This window comes from Equus przewalskii, chromosome 14, assembly GCF_037783145.1.
Source record: "Equus przewalskii isolate Varuska chromosome 14, EquPr2, whole genome shotgun sequence".
NCBI lineage: Eukaryota > Metazoa > Chordata > Mammalia > Perissodactyla > Equidae > Equus > Equus przewalskii.
Genome location: NC_091844.1, coordinates 70074272 through 70090169, shown reverse-complemented (window position 1 = coordinate 70090169; position 15898 = coordinate 70074272). Strand labels below are relative to the sequence as shown.

Below are 15898 nucleotides of genomic sequence, written 5' to 3'. Positions count from 1 at the left end.
ATATGATGCACTTATAAGTCAAACAGGAGGCACACAATGGAATATAAATATTGATCAGCGGATTCGATGTTATTGGCTGCATCTCTCCATCTTAAAGTCCCACCAACTTTTCACCCAATGGTTTTAGCATTTACTGATGATTCTCGCCTAGATTCATTATTTCATTAGGGGTTGCAAAATGTTGCTTTTCCAATTTTATCATCTTTTCTGCATTCATTAATTTCCTCTCTTTGTTTATCTTTAAATACTGCTCATTCAGGAAAGGTAAAACAAATGGTGGGTATTTCTTATTATTTAACAAAATTCAAAACAACGAGTTAGTGCCCTAGCAAACTCCAATGGTTTACCAAGGAGTTTTCTTTTTGAGTATCACCGTGAACTCATATGAACTCATAGATTTTTTTTTTCCTTTTTCTCCCCAAAGCCCCCCAGTACACAGCTGCATATTTTTAGTTGTGGCTCCTTCCAGTTGTGCCATGTGGGATGCCGCCTCAGCACGGCCTGATGAGCGGTGCCAGGTCTGTGCCCAGGATCTGAACCTGTGAAACCATGGGCCACCAAAGCGGAGCACGTGAACTTAACCACTCGGCCACGGGACCAGCCCTGAACTCATAGATTTTTATGTATCTGATGTGCTTCAATCAACTGCAACCATCTTTTTTTTTTGGTGAGGAAGATTGACCCTGAGCTAACATCCATGCCAGTCTTCCTCTATTTTGTATGTGGGATGCCACCACAGCATGGCTTGATGACTGGTGTGTAGGTCCATGCCAGTGATGCCAACCCACGAACCCTGGGCCGCTGAAGCAGAGTGCACGAACTTAACCACTACTCCACTGGGTCAGCCCATCTTCTAATTTTTTACTGTACGATGGAAGTTGTGAATATTATACTGTTGAATGTCTGGATTTTGTTGTCTTCCTCCAAAGAACTTGGTAGTCGGTTAATTTACTGTGGACAGCTTCATCCTCTTGAGGCTTGTGTTTAAGCTTCATTAGTGCAGATCTACAGTAACCTTTATGTAGGGCCATTTTCACCTGCTCCTAAGGGGTGGCCTTTCTGGAGTCTTTACTGAATGCCCCAAGTGTTTAACGATGTCTCTCTACTCTGGTTGGTGGGAACTCAAACAACTGTGTGAGCTCAGGTTCTACTTTCAAATATCCAGGAGTTGTTCTTTCCCAGGTAGTTGTTTTTTGCTGGTCTTGTAAAATCTTATTCTATGCAAACATACCTTAGTTTTCAGCCAAAGTCTCAAGGGAGCTCTATGCAGATTTATGGAGCTCTTTCTCTGCAACCTTCCTCCTCTCTGGTATTCTGCTTGGCAAACTCCAGCCTCCCCAAACTCCAATCTCTACGTCCTCATTCTCAGCAAGACTGCTTTGCTCTGCTTGTATCCTGCAATGGAGTCTGACAAATGCCTCCCAGCAGAAAGCCTGGGCAATCATAGGACTCTCCTCACTTGTTTCCATTCCCTCAAAGATCAGTCCTTCCCTACTTACTGTCTAATTTCTGAAAATAGTTGTTATATTCAGACCAATTTTCTAGTAGTTTATAGTGGGAGAGCTAATGTGACACCAGTTACTTCCCCATGACCAGAGTGGAAGTTGTCTCTGTAGTAATTCATTTTTATCATACTTGTGTAAAGTATCAGTCTACTTCAAACTAGAAATGAAAACAAAACAAAACTGCTTCTTTATGGCAGACAGATGGAGAAGCAGCACTATATAACCTCGCGGCCACTGCAAGGGCTTTAGCTTTGACTCTGATAGGAGGAGTTATTGGCGGGTTTCAAGCAGAGGTGAGGTATGATATAACTTATATTTTAATAGGATCATTTGCTGTATGGAACACAAAGTGCCAGAACACAAAGCAGCTAACTTGAAAGCTACTGCAACATTCCAGGTAAGAGACAAGAGTGACTAAGAAAATAGTAGCAGCAGTAGAAGTGGTAAGAAATAGCAAGATCCCGGACATATTTTGATGGTGTTTTTGGATAGAGCTGATCTAATAATCTGACAGGTTAGATGGGAGAAGAATCAAGGGTTCTCACTGAGCAACTAGAACAGGACTGCCATTAACTGAGATGGGGAAGACTTTGGGAGAAGTAGGTGTGGTGGGGCAAGACACAGAACTCACTTTGGAACATGCTAATTGTGAGATACGTATTAAATATCCAAGTGAAAGTACTGATCAGGAGAATATACGAGCTTAGAGCTCAGGGAGAAGGTCTGGGCCAGAAAAATAAGTTTGGGAGTCACCAGGATGTAGACAGTATTACAAGCTATGAGTCTGGGTGGGCTCCCTACAGTGAGTGAGTACAGACAGAAAAGAGAAGTGGTTCCTCCAGCATACTAACATCTAGAGTTCAAAAGGTACAGAAAAACTAACAAAGGAGGCCAAGAAAGAATAGGAGGAAAAACCAGAAGAGCACAATACCTGGAGGCAAGTGTGGAAAGTGTTTCAAGTAGAAAAAAGCGATCATCTATGTCAAATGCCACTGATGGATCAAGCAAGGTAAGTCCTGAGAATTCACCACTGGATTTAGCACTGAGGCAGTCAATGGTGTCCTTGACTTTGACTTTGGTAGAGTAATAGGAAGTGAAAATCTGACCAGAGTATGTTCCCAACGGAATGGAAGAACAGAAATTGGAGACATTTACTATAAAAGCAACAGTCTATAAACTCCATTTTAGCTTTATTGGAAGACTGCTATTCAGGACTAGTGTTGTTTGCCAGATAACTAGATATCTAAGCCCAAATGAAAAACACTATTAGTAGCTGCCTATAGTAGATGAAGAACTTAAGTGTCCATGAATTTTCTGACCATTTGTTTGGGGCACGGGTGTTATGTTGTTCTTTTTTTTCTTTTTTTTTTTTTGAGGAAGATTAGCCCTGAGCTAACTGCTGCCAATCCTCCTCTTTTTTCTGAGGAAGTCTCGCCCTGAGCTAATAATATCCATGCCCATCTTCCTCTACTTTATATGCGGGACGCCTACCACAGCATGGCTTGCCAAGCGGTGCCATGTCCTCATCCGGGATCTGAACAGGTGAACCCTGGGCCACCGAAGGAGAACGTGCGCACTTAACTGCTGCGCCACTGGGCTAGCCCCTATGTTGTTTTACCCACATTCAAAGTTGTACCTGTTATTCCAGATTTCTTTTTTAAATTTAAACTCTTTCCTTTTTTGCTAACATATATATATATATATATATATAAAATGTACTACATATATGTATGCAGCATATATACAACCTCCAACTTACAAATAGCTTCTGCTTTAGAAATTTGTTTTTCTAAAGCAAAGTCAATAGTTTGGAATAGTTTAGAATCGCATAAAAATAATAAAAATATAAAAATAATAATTGTTCTATTTCTAAGCTGTCAAACGCCAATTCGATCCATAAAAGTAAGTGGTTTTCAATATACAACAGTTCTAACAGCACTTCTGATGGAAATTGGGCATTTGAGTCAATGAATAGAGCACCTACTAGGTACCAGGCACTGTGCCAGGAGGTGAGGAAACCAGTCAGCAAAACCCAGACATGGTTGTGCTGTCTTGGCACTAACAATCTATCAGAAAAAGAGATGACTACACAAATAAATGTAAAATTGCAAATGTAGTAAGTGTTACAACGAGAAGGACACTGTCCTCTTCTGAGAGGACATAATAGAATTTTATCCAATTAGGGAAATCAGCAAAAGCAAGGGGAGTAGAATGAACCACAGAGTTAAAAAGAGGAGTGACAGTGAAATGAACTCACCTCTCCCTGGGGTACCCTAAATAGCACTCTTTCCCTCACAAGGCATCCGCCAGCTCCAAACCAATGGTAATGATGAGCAGAGTTGTGCACAGAGGGTCCTGAGGGGACTAGTAGGGTCTAAAGCAGCATTTCTAAAAATGTGTTTCCCAGACTTCCTCCTTCAGAACTCCCAGGCTTCTACTGAATCAGGCTATCTAGGAACAAGGCCTGGGTATCTGTGTTGGAAAAACAAGCTTCCAGGTGTACACTCCAGTATGAGAACTGCTCTTCCAGAGGATGGGCGCTTTGGAGTCTAGGTGACAATATCTCATGGCTTCAGCAGAATCTCTAGGGGCAGCGAGAGGGTGCCTTTGGCAGAAGTTAAGAGGCACACCATGGGGCTAGGCACCAGGGAAGGGATTTGAGTGGAGGAAGCAGGTAAGCAGTGGGGAACAAGGTCAGAAGCAGCACAAGCATGTGGAGGCTGAGCCTGGAGCGACAGTTTGTAGCCGCTGGTAGCAGAATTAATTACTAAGCAGGAAGCAGGAAAGCACAGCAATTGAGAGCATGGCCTTTGGAGTCCGGCAGCTTGGATTCAGTCCATACTCTGATACTTACTAGCTGTGTGAACTTGGACATTAATCTCACTACGCTTTATTTAGTTCCCTCATGTGTAAATGATAATAATATAAAATCTACCTCAAGTAATACTTGCTTTCAGAGAGTACTGAGGAGTAAATAAAATAATGTAGCAGTCATTATTGACAAAGTACCTGTGACCTATCAGACACTTTTATATCTATCTATATCTCTATTTATACTTTTGCTTATTCTCAGAATAATCCTACAAAAAAAGTAATATTGTAATCCTCACCCTTTTCCACTTCCAGCCCTGACCTCTCCCCAGAGCTCCAGAATCATGTATTTGATGGCCTATTCAACATCTCCCCTTGGCTGCCCAACAGGCATCTCAAACTGAACGTACTCAAAATAGAACTCTTGATTCTTTCCATCCCACTTCCTCACCTGCTACTCCCCCAGACTGACCAGTGTAAATAAACAGCATCACCACTCACTCAGTCATCAAGCCAAAAGCCGAAGAGTCTTCCTAATTTCTCTTTTCCTCATGCCTCACATCCAATCCATTAACAAGTCCTACGGGCTCTACTTTCAAAACAGATCCCAAACCAGCCACTTCCACCACCTCCACTGCTGCTCTAACTTCGCATCTGGAATTCCTCACCAAGTGCCACTTAGATATTCCAACAGCCTCTTGACTGGTCTCTCTCCTTCCGCTCTTGTCCTCTACAGTCGATTCTCCACATTGCAGTGACTAATCTTTTAGTAATAAATCAGTGTGGGGGGGTTATGAAAATGTTCTAAAATTGGTTGTGGTGATGGTTGCACAACTCCGTGAATATACCAAAAACCACTGAATCGTTTGCTTTAAATGGACCGATTGTATGGTCTATGAATTATATCTCAATAATCTACTTAATTTAAAAAATAAATCAACAATTCTGAAACTGCTATACATGCTACGAGGACTGAACAAATAAATCCATGGATGGTGGACGACAGGACCCAGGTTTCTCACTGCTGGAGAAGGAAGTTATAGATAACCAATGGCCACAGCTAGAGGGAACCATGGGGTACTAGATTTGAGTCAGATATAACTCACGTCCTTTATTTCTCTGCCCTGAATGAATAAGCAGGCAATGTTATAAGATGTTACATGTTTGAAATAATTGAAGAATAAAATTCCTTTCTTAACAGAAGAAGTACTGATTAAGAGGCAAGCAGCAGCAAGATTTGGAGAAAAGGAGTAAGTTTCTGGATATAGCCTGGTGAGTCCTTACCCTCAAGAAGCTTATAGTCTAGAAAGGCATCAAATGAACTGGTAGTTACAATACAACGATATGTATAAGATGCCATGGATCACAGAGGAAGAACACTTAATCTAGTGTAGGGTATAGGGAAAGCTTCCTGGAGGAGTTGAAGCTAAGTTGAGAAGGAAGAACCAGATGACACAGAGTGAGAATAACAGGAAAAAGAATGGGGAGGCACTAAAGGCAGAAGTGGCATGTGCAGAAACCTGCTTGGAAACTGTAAATGATTCACATAATTCTGAGTGTAGATGCCAACTGGAAAGAGTGGAATAAGGTAGGGCTGGGGAGGCTAGCAAGGGCCAGCTTGGAAATGGCCTTGTAAGCTACACTGAAGAATGTGGGCTTTATCCTGCAGAATTGTGTTGGCACTAGTTGCATGTGGCTGTTTAAACTCAAGTTAATTAAAATTAAATAAAATTAAAAATTCACTTCCTCTGTCATACTAGTCACATTTCAAATGCTCAAAAGCCACATCTGGCTAGTGGCTACCATACTGGTTAGCACAAAACATTTCCACGCAATTGGGCAGTACAGTAGAAAGGAAGAGCTACTGAAAAGTTTTAACTAGGAGAGTAACAATCACATCTGCATTTCAGAAAAATCCCTCTGGGTGCAGAGACAAGACTGGATTGGGGGTGAGGTGAGACGTAGACAAGAGGTTTCTTAATGAGATCCAGGAAAAAGAGTAAGAACTTAGACCACAGCACTGATTTAAATGTCTGCTTTACTAAAGTAAGCTGAAATATTTTAATAGTTTGATGTTAAGAGGAATGAAAAACTTGGTTAAGCATGGTAAGTCTAAGCTGGATCACATAGAACGTTCAACATCGGTACAGGAATTTCCGTTGTATGTGCCAGCCCGTGGCATGCTCCATCATTAGAAAGCAGTACACTGTGTTGAGTCAGCATCCTAGGAGGACATCAAGAGGTATTCAAGTTAAAAGGCTCTAAAGCATACGTAAAAAACGCGTGTGTGTCTTTGTATGTAGGCTCTACTGGTCGCTTGTTGAATCTGAGTACTTGTCTGCCCTTTGCTATGTGAATCTGAGACAGCTGGAAGAATCTGGATGACAGGAACTCATGCTATGGTCTGGTTCCCCGGTGTCCCACAGGCACCTCTAACTCAACATAACCTTGCCATCTTCCTGCCCAAATCTTCCTCTTGTGTCTTGACCAAAGGTACCTAACTCAAGGCAGAAAAAAACCTGGAGAATCATCCAGCCCGTTTCTTGGCCCCCACATCCAAAATCTACAGAGCCTGTCTTCACTCCCAGGAGTCCTTAGGCATCTCAATGTGAACATGACAACACTGAACTCACAATCTTTCTCCCCAAATCCATTCCTTCTTTCTCTCTGCTGACAGTTCATAATGGATGTGATTCCTGATCACATTCAGGATCTCAAGCCTCAGTCCAATGAGAGGAGGAAACTCTTACTATGCTTACTATGTTTCTGTAAGCTTCAATTTTTCAAACTTAGGTTTTAAAGTATGGACTTGGAAATACTCAAGCTTTTTGTTTGTACTAATCTGAGTTGGAACTGCTGAAGGGTTTACCTTAAATGCTTGAATGGAAATGGAATTTAATCCAAACCCAGAAGCCGTTGAAAATTGGCTGTCTGCCTGGGTATCAGATGGACTCTGGAAATCTGCCAAGAGGACCCTGATGTTCCATAAGATTATGTGTTAATTTTCAATTACTCTGCTTTTCTGTCTTTCAAAAAAAGACTGAAGAAAAAAATAATTGTGTTGCCTTGGAGAGGTTCTCATGAAGAATTCACACAAGCTAGTTGTTCCATCACCACGCTGAAACCCTCAATAATTCTTGCTTTTCAACCAAACTCTCATTTTTCTCATTTCACAGGAAGGAAGAAAATCAGTGGCCTGAGTCCACATATGGATAATCTCCGGCTTAACCAGTTTGATTTAGTCTCCTTTCTCAGTTTCCCCAATATCTCTGCTGTTCTCAGTCTAAAAACAGCAGATTGTGGCTTTTGTCATTCTGCTATATTCTGTAGAAAACAAGATAAACACTTTACCTTGGTACCCACTAGAAAGCCATTTTAATACTATGATAGTGCAATTCATCTCTTAATTTGCTCATGTTGCTACACCTAACAAATAATATTTATACTGTGGCATCTTTTGGCTTTTACAAACTGCTTTTCCTTCTTGTGCTGCATGTGTTAAAGTAAAAAAGTTCTAACTCATAAAATCTTGCCTTTACTTTAAGATCCCTGCAATTGGTGACTACTTAGAATTACTGGCTCTCACATTTATCTGTTACCACCGAAAGACGGTGTTATGTCCCAACACAATACATATTCATAAACAGAACAGAATAGAAAGCATTATTTAACCTTTTAGAGAAATAAAAATGAAGTGATAGGGGAAAAAAGGGTCTCCAGAAACTAACCTATGCAAATGGAGGTGTGACGTAATATACATGTACACTTTTTTCCAGAAACCACCCCAGAAAGAAGCCTATAGCTATGTGTCTCCTCAGTACCCCTACGTTCTCTAGGGACAGAAGACCTCCTCTTTTGGAGAAAAGACCCCAACCATTCAACCATGTTATTCTAGGTGGGGCCACCAAACAGAAAACCCCTGGGTGGGTACCATGATCCAAGATGGACCTAATAAAACTTTCATTGGGAGTTTTCAAGTTGGAACTAAGAAAAGGGCAATCCCTGTAGGGTAGTGAGGTTATGAAATGTTAACATGTGAGTCTCATGGCTATATTCCCTGCTGTGTGAAAAAGGTAGTAGTATGAGGGAAGAAGATATGTCGTAGAGAAGAGCAAGGAGAATGTGGGTGGGGCGGCGAAGTGACAGAGGAAGGGAGAAAGGCAGGGAAACACCTAAATGAGTTAGAGTTCCCCTTGCTCTGGTTACACCTGAGGCCCAGCCACACAGAACCCTGCTCTTCCCACAGTTTGGTTACAAAAAACAAAAAAAATTCTTGTTTTCCCTAAGCTTATTCAAACTGAGCTTCTGTCACTTACAACCAAGAGTTCTGACTAAAATAGAAACTGACCTAGAAGTGGGGTGTAACACTGAGCGGAACTAGCTGAGGCAAGTTGAGGTGTAGGTGGCAGCAAAACTCTCCATCCCGGCAAAGAAATACACCAATCTTTGCTAAATGGCTATGGAGCAAAGCAATAGGTTAAACTGTAATCTCTAGGATCCTGGGACTTAGATCTTGCGCCCCCTTATGGCTGGAGTTCTGGGCACCTCGAGAGGAATAACAGAATGTAGCAGTGACTTCTTGAAGTCTTCAGTATGATGTTGCAAGGGAGAGAGATGGGTTGTCTGAAAGCGAGTTGCCTCAGCCCACCAAGGGTGAGATAATTAAGACAACTAGGGTTTTATGGGGGTTGTGTTGTTCCAGAAAACCCAAATGTAAACCTCAACTCTTTGGCAGAAGGGGTAGGGGGAGCTGGCTAGTTATGTAGATAGTCTGAGGCTCTAAGTGCTTCTTACACAGATGACCAGCTGTCATCCTCTATGCTCCTTTTCAGAGCCTTCTAATTCCCAGGGTGGGCCTTCCTCTGGGCTTCTCTGTCAGCTTAGGGTTAGTTTTCTCCAGTCGGTAAAGTCAGTTATCACTCATCCATCTGCTTTGCTCCTTCCAAATTGTTGCTATTGTCTCTTTTTCCATTTTTCTTTGTTCTTGTGGGTTTTTACTTAAAAAAAATAAAAAGTGTTGACTGTCATTTTAGTGGCGTTTCAGGAGAAAACATAGGCAGATGTGGCTTGATATGCCATGTTTTTGTTACTTCCCTTTTCTCCTTTCTATAAATTACGATTATCCTATTTTCAGATCTCTACCTTTGTATACTGGGTATGTGAGTGCTTAAAACTAATCATTTGGTCCATGGTAGAATGGGTTAATGAATCACAAAAAGACATGCATAGACCTGATCTGGACGAATAGACATAACCTTGATGTCCCGGGCCCAGTGCTGTCTACAGGAGGTGGGTAAGACTCCTGAGAAAGGTGTGCAGGCATTTGCAGTCATATATGGAGAGCTGCATTGTGTGAAGAAGGAAAACTCTGGAAGTGGAAATGTGTATGGGAAGGTTGTGTGAGAAAGTGTATGTCAGTATGTATACACTTTTGCACACATCTGTGTGCTGGGTAGCAAAACTGTAGTCTGTCAATGACCTCTGTTATTTTTCCTTCCTAGGATCTCTTTCTTCTGTTCTTGATGGTATAACCTTCTTTTGGGGAAATTCTCCTCCCTCTGTTCTGATGACACAGGTCCAATGGGTGTTGCCTATCACATATACACAGGATGGGCAGTAACGCAATCCCAGCCAGTAAGGAGCCTTCCTTCGAGTTCTAAGGGAGGAGAAGCACAACCTCTTGAGTGACAGCCCTGTGACGTGTGTCTGAAGCCATCGGCAGTATTGAGAAGCAGCAGTTCTGCAGCAGGAGGAAATGAAGACGGCTCACTGAGAGAAGCCCTGAGATGGAGGGCATCCTGGTGGCATTTCAGTTGCTCTGGTGATCCATGGACACTTCTGTCCTTCCCTTTCTGCTTTTGGCTTTGTCTCTGTGGGTTTGTGCCTTTTTTTTTTTTTTTTACTGTGATAAAACATACAACATGAGAACTACCCTCTTAACAAATTTTTAAGTTTACAGTACAGTTTTGTTCATTATAAGCACAATATTTACTTATTGATTAGAACTTTTTCATCTTGCTAACTGGATTTATACTTTTTAAAGTTAAATTTTAATACGTGAAATTAAAAGAGTTGACACTAATATACCAACCAAATACACAAAGCAAAAAGTTTCATATTGAAGGTTTTCTTTACTGCCATAGTTATATAAAATGCCCACAGAATTGTAAAAGTTAAAGTATTCATAAATAAAGGTAAAGCTTTAGAAGACATTTAAAAAATAAAAAACATTAGCATCATTTTCCACATTGGTCTGAATATACGGTATGACTTAAAGCAGTACACAGTGCAGAGCATGATGCCATAGTCCACATTCTGAACCTTGGGGAAGGAGAGGGAGAGAGGCGAGCCTCGGAGGAAATCACACAGCGGAGGGGGATTCCAAGCGTCTGTTGTGAAGTTTCAAAAGCTGTTTGTTGTTTGTTTTTAAGTGTACTGTTTCGATTATCTTAAAAGAGAGCAAATTTCCAGAAACGATTTAGTCTAAGGCAAAGATGAAATTTCTTTTCAATTACAGAAATACTGATATGGGACTATCAGAAGGATATTATACAGGGCAAATCTCTAGAGTAGAACCTCTCAGGAACATAATTTATAGAATTTCACATGATAGCCAGCATCATTACCATTTATATGGTTTTCTTCTGTAAACAGTAACCCTTATATTTGAGTTCATTTTCTATTTGGACTAATATATTATTATTTTTGACCATTTGGCTATCATTGTTTTTTTTCCTGAGGAAGATTCGCCCTGAGCGAACATCTGTTGCCAATCTTCCTCTTTTTTTTTCCCAGGCAAGATTTTCCCTGAGCTAACATCTGTGCCAATCTTCCTCTATTTTGTATGTGGGTTGCCACCACAGCATGGCCACCAACAAGTGGTACAGGTCCTCACCCGGGAACTGAACCCAGGCTGCTGAAGCAGAGCACGCTGAACTTAACCACTAGGCCACGGGGCCGTCCCCTGGTTATCACTATTTTTATATGCACTGCCTACTGAAAAGGTAGAAATTGGAGATCAAATTTTTCCTGCATTTTTATTACTGGGCCTGTTCTTGTCTGATTCAGTGATTTACATCTTATGCTGAGTTCTAAAGGAAACCTCTTATTTCTGGAGAGTAGCTGTATCCTTTGAGGATTCTCTGCCCCAGCAGAGGAAGGCTCTGTGACTAGGATGATGTGCTGGGTTCCTGGCTTTCATCAGACTCTGGAGAGACAGGTCTGACAACATTCAGAGGAAGAAAGAAAAACTGATGAGTCCTCAAGGAAGTAAACAGAATACTAGCTGGAAATATATACTGTTTGGTAACTGGGGCCATGAAGAGCCAAATCTATGAATTATGCAATTAATGTACACACATTATATCATAATCTCATCCTGAATATAAATGAAATCTCCTAAAATTCCCAGGAGTATATTATTAGGATGGGGGTATCTTGTTCCCATGTAGCCTCCAGCCCAGCAACTACTCTTCATGTAAGTTACAGAGTATTACCTTCCCTTCTGGTCTGCTAAGGGCTTTGGCTGCCTGTGGTCTGCTGGTCAGTCCCTAGAGAGTCTGCGATAACCACCTGTAGGACTGACTAAGTCTATCTACAAAGAGATACTGGCTGAAATGCTAACTTTAAAATAAAATCCTAACCCAGGCTATTCTGTTTTCTCTGAAACAACTTTCAGAAATGGTAGATACTTGTGACTGACAATTGCAGCTGGCCACTTACTATTAGGCCTGGGGCTTCATACAGCAACACCGAGCCTAACGGGTAGTCCTTCTATAGAGGTGGCTGTGATCATTACTGATCCTGAACCCCTTCTTTCAGTCTTCTCAAGCAATAAAACCTTGTCCAGAAAGATGTACTCCCTGTAACAGCCTCTAGCAGCTACATTCAGCTGTGGTCACTGAAGGTCTGGTGCCCTTGGTCACCAGGCACTTGGGGCCCTCAGGAACTCAGGTGACTCAGGGTGACAAAACTAGTAAATGAAGAGAAGAAATCAGATGAAGTGAAACTGTAATAGCTGGTGTTGCTAAAACGAACATACAGCCTACAAGCTGACTTCTTTCACTAATCCACTCTGTCTTCCTACTTTTGAAATGGAAACATCCTTGAGTTGATATTTAGATTCTGGGTCTGGCTCTGAAGGCTATGGGTGGTTAACATAAAAAGCTAAGGACTAAGCCCAGAAAGGGTTATTGTAATATCTAGGTAGGTGGGAGAGGTTTAATTGTTGTGTATTCTTCTGCAAGCTTTCAGCTCCTCATGAGAGGGCATTATTCATAAATTATTCTGTTACTTCCCCTACCTGTTCTCTCATCATAGTTTATTTCTTAAATAATGAAAACAATATAAAATTCTCACACAAACCTCAGAAGGTAGAAACTGTTATTGTCCCCATATCACAGATAAAACAATAAAGATAAGAATCTTGCTCATGGTCAGGTGAGAGCCAGGGCTCAAATGCAGACGGTCTGGCTCAGAAGTCTAAGCTCCAGTACAGGGTACCACTCAGCTCTGCCCCAACGAAGCGGCTGGCTGTGCCCCTGCTAGGAGCAACTTAACAGGGCTGCGGGCAGGTACCGTCACCCGGCCAGGGTCTTGAGTCTCCACACAGATAACACTGTGTCAGCAGGTCACTGATTTATTGAGTCCGTAAATCCTCTATTCCAGGGTAGCCCTACGGTTTACTCCTTCCCTTCCTTCTAAGGCTATTTCCTAAACTTGCTTGATAATAAGAATCACCTGGAATACTTGCTAAAAGCATAACTTCTCGAGATCTCAGGATCCATTTGGTCTGATGTGGTCGCAGAAATCCATATGTCTAACAGGTGGCCCAGGTGATTCTTCCCATCAGCCAAACTTGGGAAACACTGCTCTAGGAGTTTTAGCCAACGGGAACAAACATAGGTGATCTTAAGTATATATTATATATTAAGTCAAAGTATTATTAAGCAGATGGCACTTCTACAGCTGAATTAATCCAAAGCCATCAGTACACATGGCACAAAGTGGTTTTCTGCAGGAAAGACTTGAGGAGTGGGTTGGAATGTCTTTGTTGCTTCTTCTCTTTTTGAGGGATGACTGCTAGAAAGAACTCTTTAATGGTTGTGCCCTTGAGGGAGTTTCTGCCTTGCTCTAGTCATTGAACAGCTTAAATCAAATAGAAAGTAAGCCATTTTATGTAGTTCTTTTAAGTCCTGCCTAAGAGAATTTTGGAGAAGGGTAAATTAAATAAAGAGGAGAAAGGAGTACACAGTTCTAGTTCCCTGAAGGACCCTAAAGGAAGCTCCTTATATAACGAAGAGAGGGACTCAGGCTTTTCCACTTAAATGCCTATGAATCATATACAAGATGATTTAGGAGACTATAAGAGATTTCAATTTACACAGTCTAATTAGGAAGCAGAAACAATATCTGACACTCAAACAACTCAAATGCAAAACTGTTGAAATTCATGAGTATCAAAATATTGTTCAATGTTAAAAAAGGATCCCAAACATGCCTAATCGGCTTTGACACTATGTTCACTGCTTGTCACAAATGGAGACTTTCCACCTCAGGCACCACTCAAAGGCAGACTCCTTCAGTTGCTATATTTATGAGTTAGTAGGAAGAAAAGGAAGATAGAAAATAATATTAAAAGACAGTCAAAGGAGGAGAAAGCAAGCCAGTCCTTTCTGCTCTGTGGAATGCTTTGATTCCCAGGCCAGAGGCCTGTCCCCAACTCTGAGCAGGACCGACGCAGAAGTTGTACATACCTCTTGGTGGGAGTGGGCACTCCAGAGGACATATGGCTCACCATGGTGTCATTCATATTAGTCAGAGGGCGAGGAGGACTGGAAGGAAAGACATTTACATTATATTAATAATTACCAACATGATTAGGGAAGCAAACGAGAGTGATAAGGGCAAAATAACCCATGATCATTCAGGTTCTTTTGTGATAAGCACATTGGGGCCCCCCAGGGAGTGGACGCAGAAATCAATACTTCTCGCCTAAGCAAATTCAACAAGAGGGTTGCTCGCACAAAGCCGACGGACATCGCTGTGCTGTCCCCGGAGAAGCAACTCATTCTGCACACACTGCTACAGGGATGCAACTCCGTGGCTTCTGTTTTGTAGTTTTAGTACACAAGAATCTGAGTTCTGCCACTTAGCTAATTTCCTGCATTTAAGGTGCTTACAGGATTACTAGGTGCTTGTGGTATATTACAAAGGTCACAACAGCAACATGCATGCCTTCCTGAGATTTAGTTAGAGTTCACTGACTTCCCTCAAACTTAGTTTGCATACTTTTTACCAAAACAATTAAAACATTAAATACTAAATTCTTTTATTAATCCTTTACTAGAATCTTAATAATGAACCCACATTTTATACCTATACTCTAATTAGAATGCTTTCTTTTATAACCTAACCCAAATTTAAATTTGAAGGTAAGCATTTTTGATAACTTCTTTTTAGTTGCGGGTTCTCTGGACTCAAGGTCTATTTCTCCCTCTTGTAAGAGTCTTGAATGAACGAATCCAAACTTCTCAAAAGGAATGATTTTCCCTTTCAGACCCTCTCCCTCTCCATCAGGTTCGGCTACAAAGGGTTTCTGTCTTGCATTTGGAGCCACATGACTATTGCTAAATATTCCCCCTGGGAAATTTCTCACTTCCTTTCCTAAATTGAAAGAAGTAATTTTCAGAGAAATTTGTCCATCAAAAGCAGAAAAGTGAAGCAGAAAAGCCCCTCTCTCATATTTAGCTGCTTGGGAACTACCTCCTGGTTTCTCCTTATCTTTAAGAGCTGAGCTAATTATGTAAAATGTTTTTGTAGAAGTCATACTTCACAAGTCTTGGTGAACAGTAAGGGGTCAGAGCCTGCATGGTTTTGGAGGTTTCACAGTATATTCAAACAAAGGCTCAAGGGAAACTTTTCAGGCCAAGTCAAGGAACTCAGAGGAAAAGTTAAGAGGGAGGGATGGGATGGATGGATGGATCTCTCTCTACAGCTATCTATCCACACACTCCTTTTCCAAAAACCAATTTCACTTCTGGGTAGGGAAATATTTTTAATGACTTCCCATTTAATGGAGAGGATCAAAGATGGGAAGTAATTTGCAGGGAACAGATTAGGTCTCCTGATTTTTAAGCCATAACACTATGCTTATTGTTACACATTCCTCTCTTTGTGTGAAAGTTGCTAAGTAAGACATTCAGGATTAAAATACACCTTTCTAGGCTAGAATTCAATTCCATGTTATTTATCTCACTACCTATCTCCCAGACAGATATTCAATTTTGCCCCCAAACTTTCAAGCCTATTAATACTAGTGGCTGTGCTGAGTTATAATCAATTGTTTTAGGCTGACTAATAAAGAAAGTGAAAGACAGAGATTAGCTTAATTTTAGTCCTAAATTTATATTTTTGCCTCTGGTTCTTTTAATTCAGTTGTCCAAATGGAACAAGGAGACAATTCCTCCGAAAGAAACAAATCCAGCATCATAGCTTTTCATACTTGAGGGCATCAGAAACATTCTTGTCCTGGAAATACAATGGGCTTTCCTTCTGTAATATATTATTATTAGCAATCCATT

General features: G+C 41.1%; 1 protein-coding gene across 50 annotated transcripts in view; it reads right to left on the bottom strand.

Annotated features, from left to right (window-relative positions):
- The window catches only part of DTNB (dystrobrevin beta), a 239286-nt gene that overhangs the window by 65708 nt on the left and 157680 nt on the right, over positions 1 to 15898 (bottom strand). For all 50 annotated transcript variants that reach the window (XM_070573146.1, XM_070573151.1, XM_070573157.1 and 47 more), the window contains one exon: positions 14072 to 14149. In XM_070573146.1, coding sequence (XP_070429247.1) covers positions 14072 to 14149 — 78 coding nt within the window. The remainder of the gene's footprint in view (positions 1 to 14071; positions 14150 to 15898) is intronic.